Here is a 24,357-nt window from a genome sequence, read left to right as displayed (position 1 = left end):
CATATATACATATGTTATATGGTAATAATATGTATATGTATATATGTTATAATGTAAATATAAATGTAAATATAAATGTTACTAAGAATACTATGGAAATATTGATTTAATATAAATACCATGTTATAGCTATCTGTTTCTGGTTATTTTCATATAAAAGTACGTTTTTCAATGTTTATAATTATTCACAAGTATGCAGTGTCATAACTACATCTCTGACGTTCATAAAAACCACACAGTTTGAAAATCTGTTGAGAATTGAGTAAGTTATGTTTTTTTTGCAGTACAGGCACCATTAAACACAATGTTAAAGTGAGCGAGCTCTCCTGTGGCAAGATGGCCGCCGTGTGACGACGTCGCTCTCCATTGGCAGCAGGTCGGACGAGTCATCTAGTCTTTATATATGTCTATGGCCCCGCCCCTGTGATGTCCGACGCCCCGCCCCTGTGATGTCCGACGCCCCGCCCCTGTGATGTCCGACGCCCCGCCCCCTTCCGCGGTGCTGCAGCGAGGGCCTTCTCAACCATGTTGTTGATGAATTCATACTAATTATAGGACCATTTTCTTATTGCCTGTTTTCAAATTAGTGTCTTTATATAGTAAATTTAAAGTTTTACAAGTGAGATTGTGGCATGAAAAGATAATAATGGATTAGATTTATATTACGTTTTTCAAGACGCAAACAATTATTTATTCACTGTGTTGATTCATACACCTGTGATGCCCTCACTGCAGGCAACGAGGGTGAAGTGTCTTGCCTAACCCTGCGTTCACACTGAAAGCGTCAAAAGTCTCCTGACTCCAGCATCTGCTGCTTGGTGAGTTCACTGAAAGCAGCATGCACTGTCGACGGCTGCAGTGGGCGGGGCTAAAGCCTCGCTGCAGAAGTGGAGGGAACAGTGTATGGCCTGTAGTACTTCCCTCAGAAATTAAGTACATGAATTAGCAACTCAAAATAGCAACCTATTATTTAAAGCCTAGTCCTGAGACAGTATGTCCACGTGAGCCCAATTTGGATCAAAATGGGTCACTTGGGTAGAAAGGGGTTTAGGCTTGAACTTGAAATGGGGAAATGAGCTCATTAATAGTTTCAGTATTATGGCCCCAATTGAAGAGCCTATGAGGGCCAAATACATGGGGCCCATGACAGCACAAGTTTATTAAATGTACATGGCATATGGAAAGAAAAAATTATGTGTGTCCTATAGTTTTAGTAGCATTTTCCTCACTTTAAAAAATGAACCCTTTGGGCCCCAACTAAAATTAAAGCTGCAAGCAGCGATGAATGGGCCCTCGCACCCTTGGGCACGTTCAGGCTGCAGTGGAAGCGCTTTTATGACTTGCATGTAGATTCTTCAGGCCTGGACATTTAGCGGATGACACCACCCACGACTCTGTATCAAACCATTCAAAAGTTATGGCAGAAAATAGGAACTATCAGATATCGACCAATCAGAAGAAGTGGGGGGGCTAATTCATGCCAATGAAGGTCAAGTACTCAAATCCGAGTCAGATGACCCCACCCAGGACTCTCTATGTCAAACCATTCAAAGGTTATGGCAGAAAATAGGGACTATCTAAAATCAAGCAATATGAAGAAGGGGCGGGGCTAATTTGCACCAATTATGTTCAAGGACTCAAAACCGAGTCCGATGACACCACCCACGACTCTTTATATCAAACCATTAAAAAGTTATGGCAGAAAGTAGGAACTATCAAAAACAGACACATCAGATGAAGGGGGGGCGCGCTTTTTGGCGTCTATCGTCGCAACGGTAACGCTTTTGACTGAGAAAAGTAGGATCGAGACGCACATTTTGATGTATAACACACCTGGGTGCACGTTACGGTTCGGGCTGAATTAACTGCCGAAGGAATGGCATAAATTGCGCCAAAATTACACGATTAATTGAAAATGGCCGACTTCCTGTTCGGTTTCGGCCATGACCCCAAGAGACTTTTCTTTAAGTTGCGATATGATACAGGTGTATACCGATATTCGTGCATGTACGTCAAACCGTATTGTGAGGCTTGAGGCACAAAGTTTTCTAGGGGGCGCTGTTGAGCCATTTTGCCACGCCCATTAATGCAAACCATTAAATATCACATTTTTTGCCAGGCCTGGCTTGCGTGCAAAATTTGGTGACTTTTGGGGTACGTTTAGGGGGGGAAAAAGGCCCACATTTCGTCGGAAAAAGAAACAAAGAAAAAAGAAAGAAAGAAAAAATTCGTACAGATACAATAGGGCCTTCGCACTGTAAGTGCTCGGGCCCTAATTAGCCAAGGTAAGGACAAGTAGGGCCACCATGGAACATGCAGCACACTTTAACTCATCATAATCAGAGGAAGTTACGTTTTCACTGATAAAACAGTTTTAGTATTAATCAGAGGAATACATTAAAAACCATTTGTCTTCCGGCAATATTAGATTTATCTTTCAGAATCTACCCTGACAATTTTAGATTAAGAATGAGAATTACAGGATAATTAATATCTTTAGACTTATGAGTGCCAAAGCAAGCAGAAACAAATTGGCTACCATTGTGTATTAGTGTCATTTCAAAGGAGCCAAATACCTCTTTAAAGTACTTTTCACCCAGTCACTGTACCCATTAGAGGAAAATAAAGGCCATCATAAGTCACTTATCATACTTTCCAGTCATAATGAAAGCATCTGCGGTGTCTTGTCATTGACATCATCAGGAGAACCTCAGCTTCTCCAGAGCCACAGCACACATTGCAACTCTTCATTAACCAAATTATGTCATCCACAGTTCTGTGACCTTTATGTGTAATATGAACACTTGTCCTCACAAAGAGGCACAAAGTCCACTGAAAAATATATACATATACAGTATATCATATAGATCATATAGATCATTTCCTGCTCTTCTTTTAACCAACATTAAATCCTGTTACATGAAAACATCCCTGTGTGTGTGTGTGTGTGTGTGTGTGTGTGTGTGTGTGTGTGTGTGTGTGTGTGTGTGTGTGTGTGTGTGTGTGTGTGTGTGTGTGTGTGTGTGTGTGTGTGTGATTCATTTCATTGTTTTCATTAGTTTGGGTTCCACATGTTTAAATAGGGTTAAAAGTTTTAAGTATTTAACTAAATACTTATATCACGTAAATGAAAGCTCAGAGTTGATATTTGTTATTTCAAGTTGAAAATGCTCAACTGCAGCACCAGATTGGCCGTAGATGTCTGCTGACTACTGTCATGGCTGCATGTCGATGTTCTGTCGCCTCCAAGTGGACAGTATTTTCTATTACAGGTTAATCAGTGAAATTCATTGGGTTGGAGAAATTTGATTGACACATTTCAAACGTGTATTTCTTTTGCATCTATAATCTTTATATTGTTTGTTGAACAAGTAAAAAATGTAGGTCCCTCATTATTGTTTTCAAAAGCAGAAGAAAGTTCAATACTGTAACAAATATTAAGGCAAGGCAAGTTTATTTGTATAGCAAATTTCAGCAGTAAGGCCATTCAATGTGCTTTACATAATAAATATAAGAAAACTGAATAAAAAAAAAATCAGTCTAGTGGCAGAACTAAAATTAACATTGTCTAAAGTTAAATTCAGAATAGTTTAAATATTTCCGTCAAAGGCAGCCATGGGCGTGGTAGTGGGGGGAAAAGTGGACCTGACTACCCAGGGCCCGAGTAGAGAGAGGGGCCCATGAAAATCCTTTTTTTTTTCTTTTTTTTTTTTTTGTGTGATGTTTTTATTTCGAATGAATTGGGCCCTCCAATTAATTGGTGTCATAATTCATTTCAAATATATTGGTAACATCAAATGAGAGAATGAACTTAATGTCACAGTTCTCCCAACATATTAGACATTCTGGGGCCCCCCTATGCAAAATGGTTTAGTCCGCCCAACAGCGACCGGCAACAGGTCAGTGCGCCCAGATCAGACACCTGTGTGCAGGAGATCATGCTGCCCAAAAAACATAAATCGGGCTATCAGGAAAAGAAATAGAGGAAACAAAAAGAAAGACGGCAGAACGAGGGGAGGCAGCTGCTGACTGCTTTCTTTCCCAAAGGTGAACCAAGTTAGCTGTCATGCAAAGTCCAATTAAAGTTAAAATAGTCCACTCCATACAGCTGCTGCTTATACAGGCCCGGTTCTACGAGTGTGCATAAGCATTGCACCCTCAGTTTGTGTTTGCATGCTCAGTTATAAAGACGAAAAGAAAACTGAGAAATCCGTGCGCGTTAAGCCTCATTTATGGTTCCGCGTTAAATCGACGACGACGCCGTAAGATCTGCGTTGGTGCAACGCGGAACCATAAATCAGCCGTTGTCCGTCACTCATCTGCAAGACGCTGCTCTCTGCTGCTCCGTTAACACAAAGTAATGATGGATATTCAGAAGTGATTCAAGCACAACCACGCCAGCAAGTTTACAGGACTGTCTCAGAAAATTAGAATATTGTGATAAAGTTCTTTATTTTCTGTAATGCAATTAAAAAAACAAAAATGTCATACATTCTGGATTCATTACAAATCAACTGAAATATTGCAAGCCTTTTATTATTTTAATATTGCTGATCATGGCTTACAGTTTAAGATTAAGATTCCCAAAATATTCTATTTTTTTTAGATAGGATATTTGAGTTTTCTTAAACTGTAAGCCATGATCAGCAATATTAAAAAAATAAAAGGCTTGCAATATTTCAGTTGATTTGTAATGAATCCAGAATGTATGACATTTTTGCATTACAGAAAATAAAATGAAACTCCGTGCTGAGATTTAATGAATGATCCATCTAGCAATATTGCTGCTGCATATATCAACATGTAAATAACATACCAATATAACTGTAGGCTCAAGTGCACACTAGTAATATATTAATTGAGCAATAACGCAATTTATTATTTTTGTCTGGTAAAAAGCCTTAGCATTGCGGTGCAGTGCTGTGCTTAAAAGCTATTGTCAATGTTCAATAAATTCATGATGTTACCAAAGCCAATGAATAATCATGTTAAATAACTGTGATCTCACTATCAATCAAAAATGATTGTGATTCTGATTTTTGCCACAGATAGATAAATAGAGAGAGAAAGAGATAGGTCTGGGTGGTGAGAACATAGAAAAACAATTAGCTATTCTTCTCAATCTGGCTGAAAAATGGCTTAAAACATTTTTGCCTCTGCAACTTATTGCAGCCAAATGTAGCCCAGATGTAGCCTAATGTTTTTGGTATTTGAGCACAAGTAGGCCAAATGTATCAATTCAGAACCACTCATCAATATAATCTGATCTGATTGTAGTAGATTGTATAAATACGCCCAACCCCCCCCCCCCCTTTTTTTTTTTTTTCTCTCACGCGCCTCGCGGGCATGGATAGGGGCCCACTGACATTGAGAGTGTACAGGGCCCAGAATTTGGTGCTACACCCCTGAAGGCAGCTATTAACAAATTAGTTTTTAACCTTGATTTCAATGAACTCAGGGTTTCAGCGTTCCAGCAGTTTTCTGGAAGTTTGTTCCAGATCTGTGGAGCATAAAAGCTGAATTCTGCAGAAGACTTGAGAGAGCAATGAGTCTCTGATGTACTTGATCCTAAACCATTCAGGGATTTATAAACTAACATAAGTATTTTACAATCTATTCTGAGGTAGAAAGAGCCAGTGTAAAGATTTCAGAACTGGAGTTATGTGATCCATTTTCTTAGTTCTGGTGAGAACCCGGGCCGACCTGAGAAGACACTGTTGCAGTGACCAAGTCAACTGAAGAAAAAGGCAGGGATGAGTTTTTTTAAGGTCCTGCTGAGACATTGGTCTTTTGATCCTGGAGATGTTCTTCAGATGATAGAAGACTGACTTTTTAATTGTTTAAATGTGTCTCTGAAAGTTCAGCTCTGAGTCCATGACTACACCCAGATTTCGGGGTCTCATTAGTGGTTTGTAGCTATAATAGCTGAAGTGTGTGCTGACTCTTAAACGCCCTTGTTTTGGTCCAAAGACAACTTAAAATTTGTTTGTGTTAAACTGAAGAAAATTATGACAGATCTGCTCATTGATTTATTCTATTTACTCAACACTTGTGTGGGCTCATTGTCTCCTGGTGACATCGTAATGTAAAATGTTGTGTGTAAATGTTGTGTGTCATCTACGTAGTTATGGTAACTTATCTTGTTGTTTATTATTATTTGACCCGGCGGAAGCATGTAGATGTTAAATAGGAGGGGTCCTACGATAGAACCTTGGGAAACCCCACATGTAATTTTTGTTGATTCCTATTAACACAAAGTAGTCCCTGTCCTTTAAGTAAGACTCAAACCAGTCAAGTACTGTGCCAAAGAGTCTGATCCAATTCTCAAATCGTTTTAGCAATATACCATGGTCAACGGTGTCAAATGCTGCTCAGGTCCAGTTACAGTTGATGGCAGGTTGGAGCAGGAGTTTTCTCCATTTACACTATAAATGAACCATTCCGGCTTAATTTCGAGATGTATAAAGACATTTGTCTTGATCACTGTTGTCCTAGTTTTCCTGCCAAGCAGGTTGTCATGCATATGACTTTTGATAATACGTTTTATACATTTTTACTTAATGGAAAACCCATTTTTACATTATCTGACAATAATGACAGTTTAGTAAGAATGTGATTGATGATTGTTTTTAATGCCAATAGTATTGTAATTAATTGAGTAAACTGGTCAAATGTTTATTTATTTGTTCTTATTTAAATTTACTCTGTATTTGGAAATAACAAATGTTACGCTTGTGCTTCCAGTTCTGGGATCCATAGACCCATCCGTAAAAATAAATATTTCCTTTGGATAACATTGACAGACATATTTACATGATCATTAATGCTGGAATAATAACCATTTTGACCTTGATTTCTGGTTTATTTGTGCTACTGGCAACATGACGACTCCCCATCACATGCAGCGATTTCTGCAGGACAGACTGAAACTGGGAAAACATAGTTTATGTATTATTCTTGTTTTCAAGACAAAAAATGCACCACTTTACCTTTTTGAAAGTTTTCATTGAGGATATTTTGTTTGTTCATCATTCTCAGGGTTTCACAGGAGGAGCAGAGAAATATCACAGTTCATACAACACTTTCACATTTTAATAGTAAGGAGGGTTATTTCCTGTGAAACAAAGCACAGGCTTAAATTCACATACTGCTGTTCACTTTAACTGTGCTGACAACTCTTCATATGGTTATAAATATATATAAATATAACCAAATAAATTACTGAGTAAAAACAAAACACATTTTTAAATTTCCACATTAGTTTTTAACATACTGACCATTACAGGTCTAAATACCAGACAGGAACAGTTATGTTTAAATACATTGAATATATTAACCATTTTACAAATTTATTAGATCATAAGATCAAAGGTAAAAGAGAAAAAAATGCAATTGTTATTTTTTGGGGAAATCTTTTCATGAGGTGTTGTTTTAACTCATGTGTGATCAGGAGTGTATCTTTGGTGCTCGCTTTGGAGATGATGTGGCAGCGCAGCCCCTTCCAGAAGTCCGCTCTGACGCGCCAGATGGCACATCTCCAGCTATGCTAGGAAGGTGCAAAGCCTCTGGAAATGCAGATGATGTAGACGCCTCTGTCTGCTCAGTGATGATGAAAAACAGGAGAGTTTGTCGCTCCACAGGGGCTTTATGAATGACGCTCAGTAAGTGAGATTCTGGTCCAAGATATGAAGAGCTGGGAATCAAAAGCACTGGCTTTAGTACTGTTCAATGGGTAAGACCTATCAATCATAGAAACAGTGGTCTGTAAACAAATCTCGTTTCTACACTCTTTAGATCTCAGACTTGAGGAGTCGAGGACAGAGAACTGGTGGGCCGCTTTGTAGGATGATAGTGGAAAATCATCTCATCTTGAATGTGAATATGACAAAGGAGATCATTGTGGATTTTAGGAGGAGCAGGAATAAGTCATGAGAGAAGGAGTGTAGGCCATGGAGGAGTATCAATACTTCAGTGGTGACCAGGACAACAGACTCGACTGGCGAGGTGACAGTGCTTTTTTATCCAACCCAGGGTGGGCGATTCCAGTCCTCAAGTGCAGCTGTACTGCAGGTTTAAGATGTTTCCCTGTTTCAACACATCCTGATTCATTAATAGACTTCTTCAGACATTAATGACGAGGTGGTGATGATCCATCACTTTGAATTAGGTGTGTTAAACCAGGGAAACAGCCCTGGAGGGAAATGCCCACCCCAATCTAGACATACAAGACAGACTCTCTCACTGCTGCCATGTTAACATAACAAAACCCGGAGACTATGGGGTGCCAAGTGGAACAAATTAGTATAAAAGTTGTAGCTAACATATTTTCATTATTATATTAATTTTATCTTTGTAATATATGCCTTTTATTCAGCTATTTTTTTAACTGTACAGCACTTCGGTCAACTTCGGTTGTTTTAAACTGTGCTCTGACTATAAATAAAGATTGAGTTGAGTTGAGGTAACATTTACATTTTTGATATAGGTTTAAGCGTTTACATATGATATATAATATTTAGATTTATATTTAAACATTTAAATTTAACATATAATATTTAGATTTAATATTTAAATTTAGATTTAACATTTAGATATAAGATTTAGCATTTAGATTTAAATATTTAGATTTTTAGATAATGCTTTTTTTTTTTTTTTACCTCTATATATGTTGTGTTAAATGTAGGAAAATGTGCTTAATATGGGAAAAGTGGAATAAATAATGAAAATGTGTTAGTTACAACATTATACTGTTTTTACACTTTTTACACTATGGTTAGTCGTGTGTTGTTTAAGTTGACAATCAACAGATTGTATCTGCTTTTGGACTCTCACCCGAGCCACTGCGTCGCCAACCAGGAGCGTTTCTTAGGAAAAGGATGACGTCATCTTTAAACTTCACATAGATAACAACTACCGCCACAACCATCACCACTACGACGACAACTGCACACACAACCAGGGATGTGTGGGAAGTGCGAGCTGGAGAGAAAAGATTGAGAGAATACAATTTTGAAATAGCAGTTTTTTTTTTTTTTTTTTTTTAAAACTGCCATTTTTACCACCCCGTGCTCCTACCTACTGACAGTCCTGGGCATTGCCATCCTCTACCAACCCCGGGAGGGCCCTGCACTGAGCTCAGGTCTCCTCCTTAACCTGAGGAGTGAGCAGGCCGCATCTTTTCACCAGACAGGGTGGGGTTTCTCCGGCCGAACGTAGCGCGTGGAAGGATCACGTTATTCCGGCCGGATCCTCCCCACCCCATCTGGCGCCCCGGTTGGCCAGAGGGGGCATGTATAGCCCAGGACTGTGTGCATGTTTTTGTGAGGGTAGCTCACACTAGCTACCCAAGGGAACACGGGGAGAACATACAAACTCCACACAGAAAGATCCTTTCGCCAACCCCACCCATGGTGTGGGCACTGAAGTCATGGGGGAACTAACACGCACTTCAGCACCCACAGCGTCCCCCGGCGGGAATCGAACCCAGGACCTTCTTGCTGTGAGACGGCTGCACTACCAGCTGCGCCACCGTGCCCCCTTGAAATAGCAGTTTAAGCCCTGTATTTCTTGATTCTTTTAAAATAATCAAATCACTCAAGTGTTGTGAAAAGTGAAAATTTGGATAAAATGAAATGGACAAATTTAGCAAAAATTTAAACAAAATGGAACATACCATTTTGGGTGAGGGTTATGGTAACCCATTGTTCGTCGCTAGATTGAAGTTTACAGGTGTAATTCTTGGACAGATCCTCTTCTGACACCTCTCTGATGACTAAAGATGCTCTCATCCTTTTAGTATCAATGTTACTGGGAAGGAAGGGAAATGATGGGAAGCAATAAGCATGTGATACTGTCATATACCCACTTTAAAATGTCAAAATCTGCAGCAAATTTAAGTTCAAGGAGCTTTATATATTTATTAATCTTCATAGCTAAATTTGACACACATGACAGCTGTATTTGTTGTGGATTTTTATGTATCAGGTAAAGTAAAATAAACTTAATACACTCTTTTTTTAGTGCTGCCTCTTAAAAAAAAGCAACATTCACACCCACACAGTGTTTTTATGCGACTTCAGTCGCTCAGACTTAAATTTCTATGGCGGATTTATTTCTTATGATGATAAAGCGTGATTTCTAATTTCAAACTCTGACATTATTTGAAAACATTCATTCAGAAGGAAAAAAATGTAACGATTCATAATTCAAACCCATAAATAAAGAGTTTAGTGGGTTTGTTAAGTGCCCACATGCACCTCCTGTGAATGATCCCCGCACTCACCAGGTGTCATTGTTGAAAACACGAGTTGAGTTGTCGTCTGCCACGAATGAGCCGTTACTCAGCCAAAAAAGAAGATTATCACAGGAATCGGTGATGGCTTCGCAATTAATTACCCCTGTTGTGCCTGGGAAAAAAGAGAGAAGATGGCCATCGAAGACTTAGATAGATAGATATAATAAAGGTGTTTTTGTTTATACCCGTGTGGCATATTTGAAGCTCACCCAAGTCTACTTGAAATACTTGTTTGTCTTGTGGTGAAGTGATTTGTGATTTTTCCCAAACCTCTGTGCAATAAAAAAAAAAATAAAAAAGAACACACCATCTTTTAGGCACATCAAACCTTGTAAAAATATATATTTTTTCTCCATACCTTCTTTCACATTGAGGGGCACTATGAAGGTCCTATTGTAGATTTGACCAGCGTACAAGTAAGGCCTTGTGCAAGTGTAGACACCATGATGTTTTTCTCCAACACTTGGGAAGTAAGACGGAGAAGGCTCACCATCCTGAAAATGAAAAAATCAAGCATAATTAAGAAAAAAAATGTAAGACATTTACCTTTTGGAGCTTTAATTGAAATACTGAGGAATATTCTGTATCAGAATTGTTTTGATACCCTTTCCCATGTGATGCATCTGCTTGTGATATTGGGGGCATCTACAGCAAGGTCATGAGGACAGTCTAATGTGCAGGAATGCTGCTTGCAACATGTCATCGGGTACTGGTTCCTCTCTTCATACTGTTTCGACTGGGCTGTGTACACGGTCACCATGAACTCCATATGCCTGTTGGTCTTCCTGCCAAGAAAATATATTGTGCTTATTGATCATAGCTGCAATAGATTATTTTCAATATAATAAAAGAACATAGGATATTCATTTTAATTACACAAATGTATCTACTTCTAAGCTGCAGGTTGTTGACGATGACATCAGCACAGCATCAATAACGGTTTTGCAGCAGTTTTTATGTACAGCAGTAACAAAGTACCAGGCAGAGACGTCCATGGCACACAAGTAAGCACCTGGATGACATTTCTCTTGAGATTGAATACATGCGCTCCAAGTAGCCGACTGTATTAGTTCAGGAATGCTTACACTGTACCTGCGAGAATCACACGAGTAATTCCCCTGATGGTTTGCAGATGCGTTGAGAATCATGAAGCAGTTTCCAAAAACCAGGATGCCCATGTGCTTCTGCTCAGCTGCAGACGTGTTGAACAGAAACGTCTCCTGGTCCGTGTCCTTCTTCCAGACTGTTACTGAATCACCGTTCTTACATTGTTCCTCACCGCAGTACAGCACCAGCATGTCACCTGCTTTCACATATTTCTCCTTAACCATTAGTGGACATGCAGCTGCAAAAAGAGAGTTATGAATTAATTTATTATTTCCCTTTTGGGATTTGGTTTTACAATTTCCTGTTTTATTCTGATAATTTTTTTGCATCACAGATTATTTCCTGCTATTCTTTTAGCCAACATTAAAACCTGTTACATGAAAACATCCCTGTGTGTGTGTGTGTGTGTGTGTGTGTGTGTGTGTGTGTGTGTGTGTGTGCGTGCGTGCGTGCGTGCGTGCGTGCGTGCGTGCGTGCGTGCGTGCGTGCGTGCGTGTATGTGTGTGTGTGTGTGTGTGTGTAGACAATAAAAAATTCATGGACATGGGCTACAAATAACACTGACCTATTTGTCCTTAAATGTAGACAAAAACAAAATGCAAATGAGTAGTATAAAAAATGTGTAGTATAAAATAATGAAGCAGCTTTCTAAGTGTTGTAGCTGCAAATCCACGACTTCCTGTGCTAATGAAGATTAAGAAAGTACTTCTGCGATAGAACAAGAAACGTGTGCCCCAAAGCAAGCACTCGATAAAGGCCTTGATACAACTTGAATATATTACAGGACTCCTTAAAGGAGACCTATTATGGCATTTAATGTATATTTTAAACAGGCCTTGAATGTCTTAAAAACAATCTGAAGCTTGTTTTTTCTACATAAACCAGAAATCCAGCCTGTGGGCCATGTCACTAGTTTTACCACGTGTAACCCCTTTTTCTGTGCTTCATTCTAAGGGAAGGGGGGGGTATGATAATGAGGCTCTGTGCTGATTGGCTCCCTGAATGACGTGTAGCAGGGGAGGAGAATAAACCTGCTCCGCCAGAGCAGCTGGAGTCTGTAAATAAATCACAACACTGAATTTTCACAAATGGCAACTTTATTGTTAAAAAAATAAAATATGAGTTGTATATAAATGACATTTATGCACTGTTTCAGCCGGATCTGCCCGGCGGATGCTGAACGCTGGCCCCGGAGCCACGCCGGGCGCCCGGCCTACAGATCGGCTCCGGGGCGCATCGCCCGTTACCGGGGATCAAACTGACAGATTTCGATGAAAATCTCGGAGGGTGAAGCTGGTCCAGCCTGGGACATACCCCAGAAATCCCTGCTCCCAAAGCGGTTGGGAACGTGGACAATTTAGTCGGACGGACCGCGCTTTGGGAACCAGAAAGTAAGCTGGAGCAGCGCGCGTCACCGCGGCTTTAACGGGGGAATCTGACCGGTTCCGACCGGCCGGGACCGCAGGAACCGGCCTGGACTGGTAGCAGGGACTCCCGGGGACCGACCAGCGCAATTTCAGCCGGATCTGCCCGGCGGATGCTGCGCGACGGGCGCCGCAATCCCACGGCGGGCGCACAGATCGGCTCCGGGGCGCATCCGCGGCGCATCGTCGGTTACCAGTGATCAAACCGACAGATTTGGCAGAAAATCTTTGAGGGTGAAGCTGGTCCGACCTGGGACAGACCCCCAAGGACCCAGCTCCCAAACCACCCGGGAACCTGGATGTTTTAACCCGGATCCGCGGCGCCGTCCGACTGGCTCAAGGAAGGACCGCTCCAGCAGCGGAGAGAGCTGGTTGTGGGCGTGGTTTCAGCAGCGGAGGCTGAACCTATGGAAATGAGCGCCTATGGTGACGTCACCATAGGCGCAGATTCAGAATGGCTCAAAAAAAGGTCACGTGACACTGGGGGACTCTGTAAGGCGGGGGTCAGAGACCCTGCAGAATTTCATGGTATTTTGTCTCCCCTGTGCTGGCAGGGTGAGGGGAGACCACTTTATATATGTTAAAACAAGAAAAAACGTGTTTTTCATAATAGGTCCCCTTTAAGTCTCACTCCTGTCAACAAGTTAACATGCAGCATTTCTCATGCTGAGAACGTAACTTCACTGTACAGGTATTCCAACAGCTTCTTGCAAACGAGTCAAAGGCAGACTACGCCACTGTGCACTGAGCGCTCATACAGCTCAGAGCAGCTGTCTGGATCCTCCCTTCACTTACTCATCTTGACAAAAAAGAAAGAAAGACTATTCAAATCAACTCCTTTTATTTTGGCCCTAAGCTGACATCATTTTGCCTAAATCCACTGTCGACATCTAGCTGCCTTATCTGACATGTCTTTCACTGTCTTCCTCAATCTCTCCTAGTTCCCCCACCAATGCGACTGCTGTGACCTACATCCCACTTCTACTGGACCAACTGTAACTTTTCATCCTCGCTGCTTAGATTATGCCCCTAATTCTGCAAACCTACTTAAGCTTTTTCCTTTCATAGGTTTCCTCCACTGAGTATTCCCAGGAAACTCTCAGCTCAATAAAGTAAACTATTTGCTGACCAACTGACCATAATACTATGTCAGGCCTTAAACTAGTATAAACTATTCCCATGAGGAACATCTAACTTTTCACCTAAATCTATATGCATTTCCCATTCAAGCAGCTTCTAAAGATTCAAACTCTTATTTACTTAACTTGTCACCTCTGTATTTCTCTCCCTCGTGCACAAACAGGACTATTATTCTCTGTTTCTTAACAGCTCCTACATTTTTCGTACGTCCATTTGTCAATAGCTGGAGCCCAGCTTTTCAGCCAAGGCCCAACCCTACCCAGTCAAACTGAAGCTAATCTACAATTGCTTCCTGTTTCAGAGCGGGTTCTGCCTCCTGAACTGCCACTCTTGGCTTCCATTTCTTCCCGTTAGTTGGATTTGGAACCAAATCCAAACTACAGTATCAGATCCTTGGTCGCAGCCAACAACAACTCTGGCCTGACCATATATGTCACCTCTGTCAGTCGGATGCTTTGGAGCCATTTCATTCTGTTAAACCCTCCTTAGCACAAAATAAAGACTGTTTGGCTTCCTCCCTTGTTTGTTTGCTTAAAAAAAAAATCTGGTTTTGATTTTGCTACTTGAGTTACAACACAATATGTGCTGATGTGGATTTTAAAAAGGGTTTCTGTTCTTCTCATATGTTCCCTTTTGGTTTGTCCACCCCACTATTTTGTTGAGTAGTCACATGATTCCCATGACAGCGAGCTGTTTTGCCTTCAGTGTTGTAATGAATACATATTTTTGAATAAATAAACAATTTTTTGGAAAAGTTATGGAAAAATCTCAGTTCAATCCATCATGAATCCCAGATTTTTGAGAGCATATTTGTTTAAATCGCTCCAAACATTGTACATTGGTTAACTTCTATCCAGAGCTTCCTCTCCATGATGCGGATGTCATCTGTGGTTTGCTTACATAATTAAAATTATTTCCCACTAATGAAATTTATGATGGTGTGTGTTTCAGAAAAACTGTCCCTTAACAAGCAAAAGATTGACTTGACATTTGATCAGGTTTATTCTCAGCGGAACGCACTGTAAAGAAAATCATTCAGCCGATCGTGCAGCAAGCTGCAGAATTGTTTTAAGCATTAAGAGTTGACGTAACATGATGCTTCTGTTTTATATTGAAACTACAACATCTGACTGACTGACTGAAGTGTTTGGAATTGTCTAAAATGGTAATTATTGATCATTATTTGTGGCTGAACAGCAAAAAAAGGAAAATGGAAGTATTTGTAAATTAAATTGTCAATTGTATGTTTTTCTAGGCTAGTGTGATAATATAGTTATAGGGGTATTTTACATTGGACTGCAACAACAGGAAAAAAAAAACATTTTAATTGTCTTTCGTTGAAAACTAAGTTGTTCAGAGATTTGGCCACATCTTTCACCGACGCAGTTACCCAAGCTCTCTTACCTGCAATGAGTGTAAGGAGGAAGACGAGGAGGACCATCTTCATTGCAGCTGCCTCAGTCAGTGCCACTGTAAAAATAATCAAGAGAAAGATGTGCATTTTCTTGAAACACAGGAACTTACAAAAACCATCTTTCCCTATTTTAAAAATGAAAAAAAGTTTCACTTCCCTCCTCTTTTTTTTTTTAAATAAAAGGAAAACCAAGAACTAAAGCACAAGCTCCCATATCATCAGGTCCATATAAACTGGGGATTTCCGGATTTCGACATTTGCGTTTACATTTTTGGGCTCTATGGATAAATGTATTTTCAACTTAATTTAAACATAACCCTGATTTATTTCTTGGAGTCCACCTGGCACAGTTGGGACCTTTTACCTTCTCTCAGAAAGTGGATGAACAAGGGGCAGAGTGAGTTTGTGATGAACAAAACAACATCCATTCTTTTACACTAAAAGTGGAGAGCAGAATGCTGGCTGAGGCTATGTGGTTGGCCAGATGTCCGACTGGAATATTGTTATTCATTTATTAATACCTAAGTGCTTGCAAGGCCAAGCTCCTCACACTTTAAATCACTTATTCTAATACCCAGTAATAAAAAATTATAATAATAACAGTAGCAGTGTCGCATCGGGTAAACAGGCAGGAGTGGAAAATTAGTTGTAAAAAATAATTTAATGTCACTACTTATCTCATTGGCCCCTAAGTAAAACATTTCCACAATTAAAAAAATGTTTTTTTGTATATTTTAGATTTTCTGAGTTGTATCTCCCAAGATGGTAAACATTTCAATGTTTACTGTAATTTGATGAACAGATATTATACATTGTTGTTTTCCCTGGTCATTTACATCATACACACTAATTTTAAAATTGATTTCATTCAGTTTTACCAATGCAACCTCCAGCATGAACATCTTTCATCACCTTTTGGTGCATAAAAAGTAACGTAAAAACAAAACTGATTTAAAAAGGACAAGGCACATACAAATTAACTACAATGCCTCTCACTTCCTCTCTTTATTCACTTTTTGTGGAATATTTGGAAGCAGTTGCGTGGGCTTTTCCCAGTGACGATGCACAGACGAAGACCACATTTATGACAGTAGATTGTTGTCTGTCCATCTGAGCAAAACCTGCACCTTCCCTTGTCAATGAAAACCGGGAAGTGATCCACTTGATCATAGCGGACATCAGCCACAGGTCTTGGGGTTGTTGGTCTTTGGATGCATCTGGTGGGACTGTGCACATCCTCCTCCCTTCCCTTGGAGGGCCTTCCCTGCTTCCCACCGTTGATAAGTGCATCTGCAACCTCCAACCTGAATGTCTTGAGCTTTTTGTGCTTTTGCATACCAAGGCTTTTGGCATCTCGGCGATACAGCAGCCATCCATTGTTGATGGCTATATCAGCCATTTGCCAAAAGAGGCACATGTACCACCAGTGTGATTTTGCAGGGGTGCGGTACAAGGCCACCATCATGTCAGCAAGGTCAACTCCTCCCATGTGGACATTGTATTGTCACACAATGTTTGGACAAGGAACACCAACTCTTCTTCTCTTCTCTCCCTAGCTGTCACCTCAATCCCTTGGCTTTTTTGGACTTTTGATCCGTCTCTCCCTCCTCCTCCTCCTCCCCCTCTTCCTCCTCCTCCTCCTCCTCCCCCTCTTCCTCCTCCTCCTCCTCCTCAGTAGAACTATCCTCACTTGCTGCCGCTATCTCTTGCTGCCTGAAAATGACTTCCTCATCTTCATCACTGACTGAGTCTGAGTCTGAGTCTGAAGAGCTTGCAGGGATCTCCTCAATCACTCTCATCCTCTCTCTCATTTTTGTACCCGCCTTTATTTTGCCATAAAAAGAGCTAACTGTGATGCCCTGCAGGAAAATATATAGAACAAAATATATGGTTATACTGTCATAATGTACATACATGTACATGATAATATCTGTTTTTGCAGTGAATATTAACACATCTTGCAGTTTTAAACTAAATTTTGAATAATACACATTGACCAACTTTCTACCATTTCTACCCCTAATCAGTCAACGTATATTGTGGGATACATACATTTCAAAAGTTGCTAAATAACACTACAAACACAGTTAGAACATTTTTTCTTCATTAGCACATTATGACAACAGTCATAATTAGTTTCATGAATTTATATTATTGTTTTATTGAAAATAACTATGATTAATATGTAATCACTTACCCTCTGGGAAGCAGGTCCTGCACCACTGGCAGCCATGATGATTTATGATCAGGCTGACTAAACGATGACATATAACCTGAACCAAATCATGTGACCTACATACTAACGCAAGACAAGACTTTTGATAAATGATAACGTCATTGGTGAAAACCTCCAATCAAGCCCCCTACAGGATGTTAAAGACTTTGTATCTCCTGGTGCACGATGCCTGTTTAAGGAAGTGGACTCAGCTTCTGTAGAGGCACGTCACACATTATGCTGTCTTCACTGGCCAACTGATACTCTCCACAGTTCAGTGACCTTTGATCCTTAACAAAAGGGGAACTTATCTTAAACGACGTATCGATGTTTCCACACAGTGTCTCTCTTCTTACTCAGTTATACAGTGGAGACAAATCTGTTCATTTAGCCCATTAATATGAGCTGGCACATTGGCTCTATTCACACAAACACAGAAACGAACAGACACAAGAACACCCACAATAAAGTGACCATTTATTAATTTCCCTATAATGACAATCTATTACATGGTAATGTAATGCTGAAGCTAAACAGAAACCACCAGCATAAACTTGTCCGTACTTTGAGTCTGTTTTTTTAACCCCATGAAATAGCAGATTTGAACAAATATCCCCTGATTTTAATCCATTTCAACCGAACCAAAGCAAGGGAGAATGTGCAGGAAAGATGTGAGGATGACTGCAGCGAAGCTGTGACTCAAAGAAACAACTTAAATGTATGTGCATCCATCCACTGAACCATAGTAGTCGGTGGATTACCAAAAACGGTTTTAGTTTAATGTAAGGATATAATTGAGGTGTCAGCTCTATCATATGGCGCTCTACCGTCTCACCATAACAGGTAGCAGAAAAGCACTAAATAATCAGCAGAAGATTAAACTGGTGAAAAAGTACATTTAGTTAATTTAAAGTTGAAAGGAAAAATACCAAATTTTTACTTGTCAGATACATTTGAGTAGTCTTGACTTTTGAATGTAATCATAATAATTATGTGGCCCTGAGATTAAACAGTCGGAACCCTCCTGGCCTAGGGTTTTATTTGTAAAGGTTTTGTTTTATTATAATGCAGTGTTTTAAAAGAGAAACAGATATATAATAGAGTTTATATATTACTCTTTCTCCTTTTTACAGTAAAGTGAATACAAGGCAAGGCAAGTTTATTTGTATAGCATATTTCAGCAACAAGGCAATTCAAGGTGCTTTACATTATATATTTATAAACAGTAAAGCAATGGTGGGCTTAAACCAGAGTTACAATTGAGTATTAAGATTAACATTGTTTAAATTTAAATTCACAATAGTTTAAATAATTCAGTCAAACACAGCTGTAAACAAATTCGTTTTTAATGTCGATTTAAAGGAACTGAGGGTTTTAGCGTTCCTGCAGTTTTCTTGTTGCAGTAAAATCTGGTTTGTTCCAGATCTGTGAAGCTTGAAAGCTGAATGCTGCTTCTCCATGTTTGGTTCTGATTCTGGGGACACAGAGCAGACCTGAACCAGAACACCTGATGAACACATGATATGGCAGCAACAAGTCAGACTGCTGTCATTGCTGCACGTCGATGTTCTGTCGCCTCCAAGTGGACAGTATTTTCTATTACAGGTTAATCAGTGAAATTCATTGAGTTGGAGGAATTTGATTGACACATTTTACCCTTGTATTTGTTGTGCATTTATAATCTTTATTTTTTTTGTTGAACAAGTTTAAAATGTAGGTCCTTCATTATTGTTTTCAAAAGCAGAAGAAAGTTCAGTACTGTAACAAATATTAAGGCAAAGCAAGTTTATTTGTATAGCTAATTTCAGCAACAAGGCCATTCAACGTGCTTTACATAATAAATATATGAAAAGTGAATTTAAAAAAGTCAGTTCAGTCGCACAATAAAGAAGAGTTATACTTAAACTAAAGGTACAGTTGAGTACTAAATTTAACATTGTTTAAAGTTAAATTCAGAATGGTCAAATATTTCCGCCAAAAGCAGAGGAAAGGTCTGGATGGTTGATATGGCAGCAACAAGTCTCTGATGTACTTGGTCCTAAACCATTCAGTGATTGATAAACTAACAGAAGTATTTTACAGTCTATTCTGAGGTAGAAGGAGCCAGTGTAAAGATCTCAGAACTGGAGTGATGTGATCCACTTTCTTAGGTCTGGTGAGAACCCGGGTGGCAGCTTTCTGGATCAGCTGTTGCTGTCTGATTGACTTTTAAGCAGACCTATGAAGACACTGTAATGTAATCAAGCCGACTGAACATAAAGGCATGGATGAGTTTTTCAAGGTCCTGCTGAGACAATTGTCTGTTGATCCTGGAGATGTTCTTCAGATAGAAGACTGACTTTTTAATTGTTTTAATGTGTCTCTGAAAGTTCAGCTCTGAGTCCATGACTAGCTGTAATAGCTGAAGCTGTTTACTGACACTTAAACGCTCTTGTTTTGGTCTAAAGACAGCTTCAATTTTATGTTAAACTGAAGAAAATTATGGCACATCCACTCATTGATTTTTTCTATCCATTTATTAAAAATTTGTGTGGGTTCATTGTCTCCTGGGGACATTGTAAAGTAAAGTTGTGTGTCATCTGCATAGTTATGGTAACTTATCCTGTTTAATATTATTTGAGCCAGTGGAATCCTGTAGATGTTAAATAGGAGGGGTCCTACGATAGAACCTTGGGAAACCCCACATGTAATTTTTGTTGATTCCTATTGACACAAAGTAGTCCCTGTCCTTTAAGTAAGTTTCAGACTAATCAAGTATTATGCCATAAAGTCCGATCCAATTCTCCAATCGCTCTAGCAATATACCATGGTCAACAGTGTCAAATGCTGCGATGGGGTACAATAATATCAGCACTGTGGTTCTTCCACAGTACTGCAGAACCACATAAAGGGTGAAGTAAAGATGTGAGGGTTGTTTTAAAAGCAGTTTGAACAGTAGCACAAAATGAAATATGGAAACATAGCTTAACCATCCATGAACTCCTTGAAACATAAACCATGTTGTTAAAACCACATATTCACTTCAACTGTGCTGACAATGCTACATATGACAGTGAACAATGTAAAAATAAGTGGTGTCAAGCGATTAAAAAAATTGAGCGATTAATTAATTAAGATCTGTAATTAATCGCTTTTTTAATCTCACCTAAAAATTGCTGAGAAAAGCCCTCAACTTAAGGTGTTTTCCCTTGAATTCATTACATTATTGGCAGATCAAAACATTGATGTATAAAAACAAAAAAAGTGGCTTTTTAAAGTAATTTGTTTATTTTTTTAACAGATGCAGTCCTAGCCATTTACATTTACTTGGCAAAAACATTCGCCAGCCTCTCCTCGAGTTTAGTTTTTGGAAGAGCGTTGCTGTGGCAACATTGTTGCTGCTAATGTTAGCTGTGGCTGCGCTCGCAACCGGGTGCTTTGCGTTTATGTGGCTAAACTTGAGCTACTTCGGTGGTCAGCAAAGTCCTTTCCTAAAAGAACACATATCAATCTACCTTTATCAAAGGTGCCGTCGGGGCATTTTAGAAAATTCCCCATTCACTGGACCAACTTTCACATGCTCCTCCATTTTCACCCCCCCCACAATAAAGGCAACTCGCAAACAGAAAAAGTAAAGTTAGAGATTAAAAATCATAACGCGCTAAATATGCCTGTAATTAATTAATCACAATTAACACGCTAATTTCACACCCCTAATAAAAATATATACTAATAACTAAATAACTAAAATATACTAATATAATAATATATACTAATAACTAAAATATACATATATATATATATATATATATATATATATATATATATATATATATATATATATATATATATATATATATATATATATATATATATATATATATATATACACACACATATACATACAGTTGTGTTCAAAATAATAGCAGTCTGTTTAAAAAATTGAGTAAAGCCCAAAATCCTTATAATGGTTTTTATTTCCATGCATTGGGAACACTGCACATTATATTCTAAATCAAAACATGAAGAAAAAAGAAGAAATTCTTTACTCACTTTACAGAAAATGAAGAAAAATGAACATTGGGCTGTTCAAAAAAATAGCAGTGTATGCATTTTACTTTACAAACTCAAATATTTACTGTATAAACTGAAAAATATCCCGGATTCAGCATTCCTATGAATCACTAAACTAATATTTAGTTGTATAGCCACTGTTTCTGATAACCGCTTCACATCTGTGTTGCATGGAGTCAACCAACTTCTGGCATCTGTCAACAGGTATTCCAGCCCAGGATGATTTGACAACGTCCCATAATTCCTCTGCATTTCTTGGTTTCGCCTCAGAAACAGCATTTTTAATGTCACCCCACGAGTTTTCTATCGGATTAAGGTCCGGTGATTGGGCTGGCCACTCCATGACTTTAACTTTGTTGGTCTGGAACCAAGATGCTGCTCGCTTACTGGTGTGTTTGGGGTCGTTGTCTTGTTGAAACACCCATTTCAAGGGCATTTCCTCTTCAGCATAAGGCAACATGACCTCTTCCAGTATTTTGATGTATCCAAACTGATCCATGATCCCTGGTATGCGATAAATAGGCCCGACACCATGGTAAGAGAAACATCCCCATATCATTATGCTTGCACCACCATGTTTCACTGTCTTCAGAGTGTACTGTGGCTTGAATTCAGTGTTTGGGGGTCGTCTGACAAACTGTCGGCGGCCCTTAGACCCAAAGAGAACAATCTTACTCTCATCCGTCCACAAAATGTTTCTCCATTTCTGTTTCGGCCAGCCAATGTGTTCTTTGGCAAATTGTATCCTCTTCAGCACATGTCTTTTTTTTAACAGTGGGACTTTGCGGGGGCTTCTTGCTGATAGATTAGCTTCACACAGGCGTCTTCTAATTGTCACAGTACTCACAGGTAACTTCAGACTGTCTTTGATCATCCTGGAGCTGATCATTGGCTGAGTTTTCACCATTCTGGCTATTCTTCGATCCATTCGAATGGTAGTCTTCCGTTTTCTTCCACGTCTCTCTGGTTTTGCTTTCCATTTTAAAGCATTGGAGATCATTTTAGCCGAGCAGCCCATCATTTTCTGCACTTCTTTATACGTTTTCCCTTCATTAATCAACGTTTTAATCAAAGTACGTTTTTCTTCTGAACAATGTCTGGAACGACCCATTTTTCTCAGGTTTTCAGAGAGAAATGCATGAGCAACATGTGCTGGCTTCATCCTTAAATAAGGGCCACCTGATTGACACCTGTTTGTTCACAGATTGAATGACTTCACTAATTGAACTCCACACTGCTATTTTTTTGAACACGCACCTTCAATTCATCATTCAATTACACAGACCGAGGAGCCTACATATCATGAATGTTGGCTCTGTTGGTTTTCTATGACCCTACTACAGCAACTGGTAAATTATTTGCCATGCAGTAATATAATTTCTACCAAAAACAGGTTATTCATGTTGGACTGCTATTATTTTGAACACAACTGTACATATATTATAGAATATCTTTTTTGTACTTTCTTAGTTGTAAAAAGTTGCTAAATCATAGACTGAACACATGGAAGAAAAGATACAATTGCTGAGTTGGCAAAACATTTTTTCCATGAAGTAATGTCTTGTGAATCGTCAGTAGTAAAAGGTGTATTTTTGATGCATGCTGTGGATCCAGTAAGTGATAGCGTACTGCTGGAAGGAGGAGGAGGAGGCCAGTCTGTTGATCAGGTGACAAAGTCTGCACGGACACACTCACAAGACTTGAGCCTTGTCCCGGCCCTGAGGACCTGGGAACCAAAACAGCACATTTTAATACTTTTTACTCAGGAAAGACGCTTTTTGAATGTAACATTTCCTGGTAAGACATATGAAGTTTTTAACCAAATCTCTCCTCTGTGTTAGCTTCAAGCTCTTTCATGTCTTCTTAATTCAGTCTCTTTTGTAATGCCATAGCTTTGTTCATCTACCCTGGTACTCAAGGGTCCTGCATGCTTTAGATGTCTCCCTGCATCAGCACACTTAATCTTAATTAATGGTCATCATCTGCTTGTCATCTGTACAAGTCTGGTAATGACACAGTCACTTGTATCACAGTGTTTTGAAGCAGTGAAACATCAACATGCAGGACAGGTTCCCCACGTCTGATCTAAACACACGGTCACACATCCTGTCACTGCTACCTTGCGGCTTCAGCTCACTGCAAAGCATTGCTCTTGCCAATATAAATGAAGTATAATGCAATAGTAAAGAGTGAAGATGTTATGGTTTGTCATGTGTCCTTTAAGCTGTCAGAATGCACAGATATTTTTTTTTGGTTTTATCCTCATCATATACCCCTTTTATCTATGACACTGGGTTGGAGCTGCGTACAACTATACACTGGTTTCAGGTGGACTGTAGCTGAGATTTGGAGTTAGCCCATCTCTTGTTTGTCAAAAATATGATTCTGACCTGAGGTGCTGCGTCGCCAGCCAAGAGTGTTTCTTAGGAAAAGGATGATGTCAACTTTAAACTGCAGACAGATAACTACTGCCACAACCATCACCACTATGAGGATAACTGCACATCCAGCCATCCAACTGTGTGAAGGGTAAACTGAAGGAATAATAATAATAATAATACATTTTATTTGTATAGCGCTTGTCAAGGTACTCAAAGATGCTTTATATTAGAAAAAAATCAATCAGTTTCAGTGAATAAAATTATAAAATAGCTATTTAAACCCTCACTATTTTCTGAGTTTTTTTTTTTTTTTTAATAAATCAATGTTC

The 24,357-nt window shown here is 39.3% G+C and overlaps 2 protein-coding genes across 8 annotated transcripts in view; both read right to left on the bottom strand.

The window, feature by feature from the left end:
* Nucleotides 1-7,259: 7,259 nt before the first annotated feature.
* On the bottom strand, nt 7,260-17,811 carry LOC133460307 (uncharacterized). 3 transcript variants are annotated; one of them, XM_061740932.1, is made up of 10 exons: nt 17,577-17,811; nt 15,370-15,435; nt 11,387-11,639; nt 10,899-11,079; nt 10,653-10,788; nt 10,504-10,566; nt 10,283-10,406; nt 9,674-9,807; nt 8,833-8,979; nt 7,515-7,693 (listed from the first exon to the last, which is right to left on the bottom strand). In XM_061740932.1, the coding sequence occupies exons 2-10, from the start codon at nt 15,410-15,412 to the stop codon at nt 7,659-7,661; spliced, it is 1,116 nt and encodes a 371-aa protein (XP_061596916.1). In that variant the 5' UTR covers nt 15,413-15,435; nt 17,577-17,811; the 3' UTR covers nt 7,515-7,658. The 3 variants fall into 3 exon arrangements, with proteins under 3 accessions (XP_061596924.1, XP_061596916.1, XP_061596908.1); XM_061740924.1 differs by lacking the exon at nt 17,577-17,811 and having other exon boundaries at nt 15,370-15,527; XM_061740940.1 differs by lacking the exons at nt 8,833-8,979; nt 9,674-9,807; nt 17,577-17,811 and having other exon boundaries at nt 7,260-7,693; nt 15,370-15,527.
* A 5,331-nt stretch (nt 17,812-23,142) lies between these two features.
* LOC133460328 (interleukin-1 receptor type 2-like) overlaps nt 23,143-24,357 on the bottom strand; it is a 68,249-nt gene continuing 67,034 nt past the window's right edge. For 3 of the 5 annotated variants that reach the window (XM_061740959.1, XM_061740952.1, XM_061740970.1), the window contains one exon: nt 23,675-24,181. In XM_061740959.1, the coding sequence (XP_061596943.1) occupies nt 24,000-24,181 (182 nt within the window). In that variant the 3' untranslated portion in view covers nt 23,675-23,999. Of the gene's footprint in view, nt 23,374-23,674; nt 24,182-24,357 lie in introns of those variants that run through there. The other 2 variants (XM_061740967.1, XM_061740971.1) reach the window with 2 other exon arrangements.

Source organism: Cololabis saira, chromosome 2, assembly GCF_033807715.1.
Source record: "Cololabis saira isolate AMF1-May2022 chromosome 2, fColSai1.1, whole genome shotgun sequence".
NCBI classification, from domain to species: Eukaryota; Metazoa; Chordata; class Actinopteri; order Beloniformes; family Belonidae; genus Cololabis; species Cololabis saira.
The sequence above is the reverse complement of the archived record's forward strand: the minus strand, read 5'-3'. Positions and strand labels throughout refer to the sequence as shown.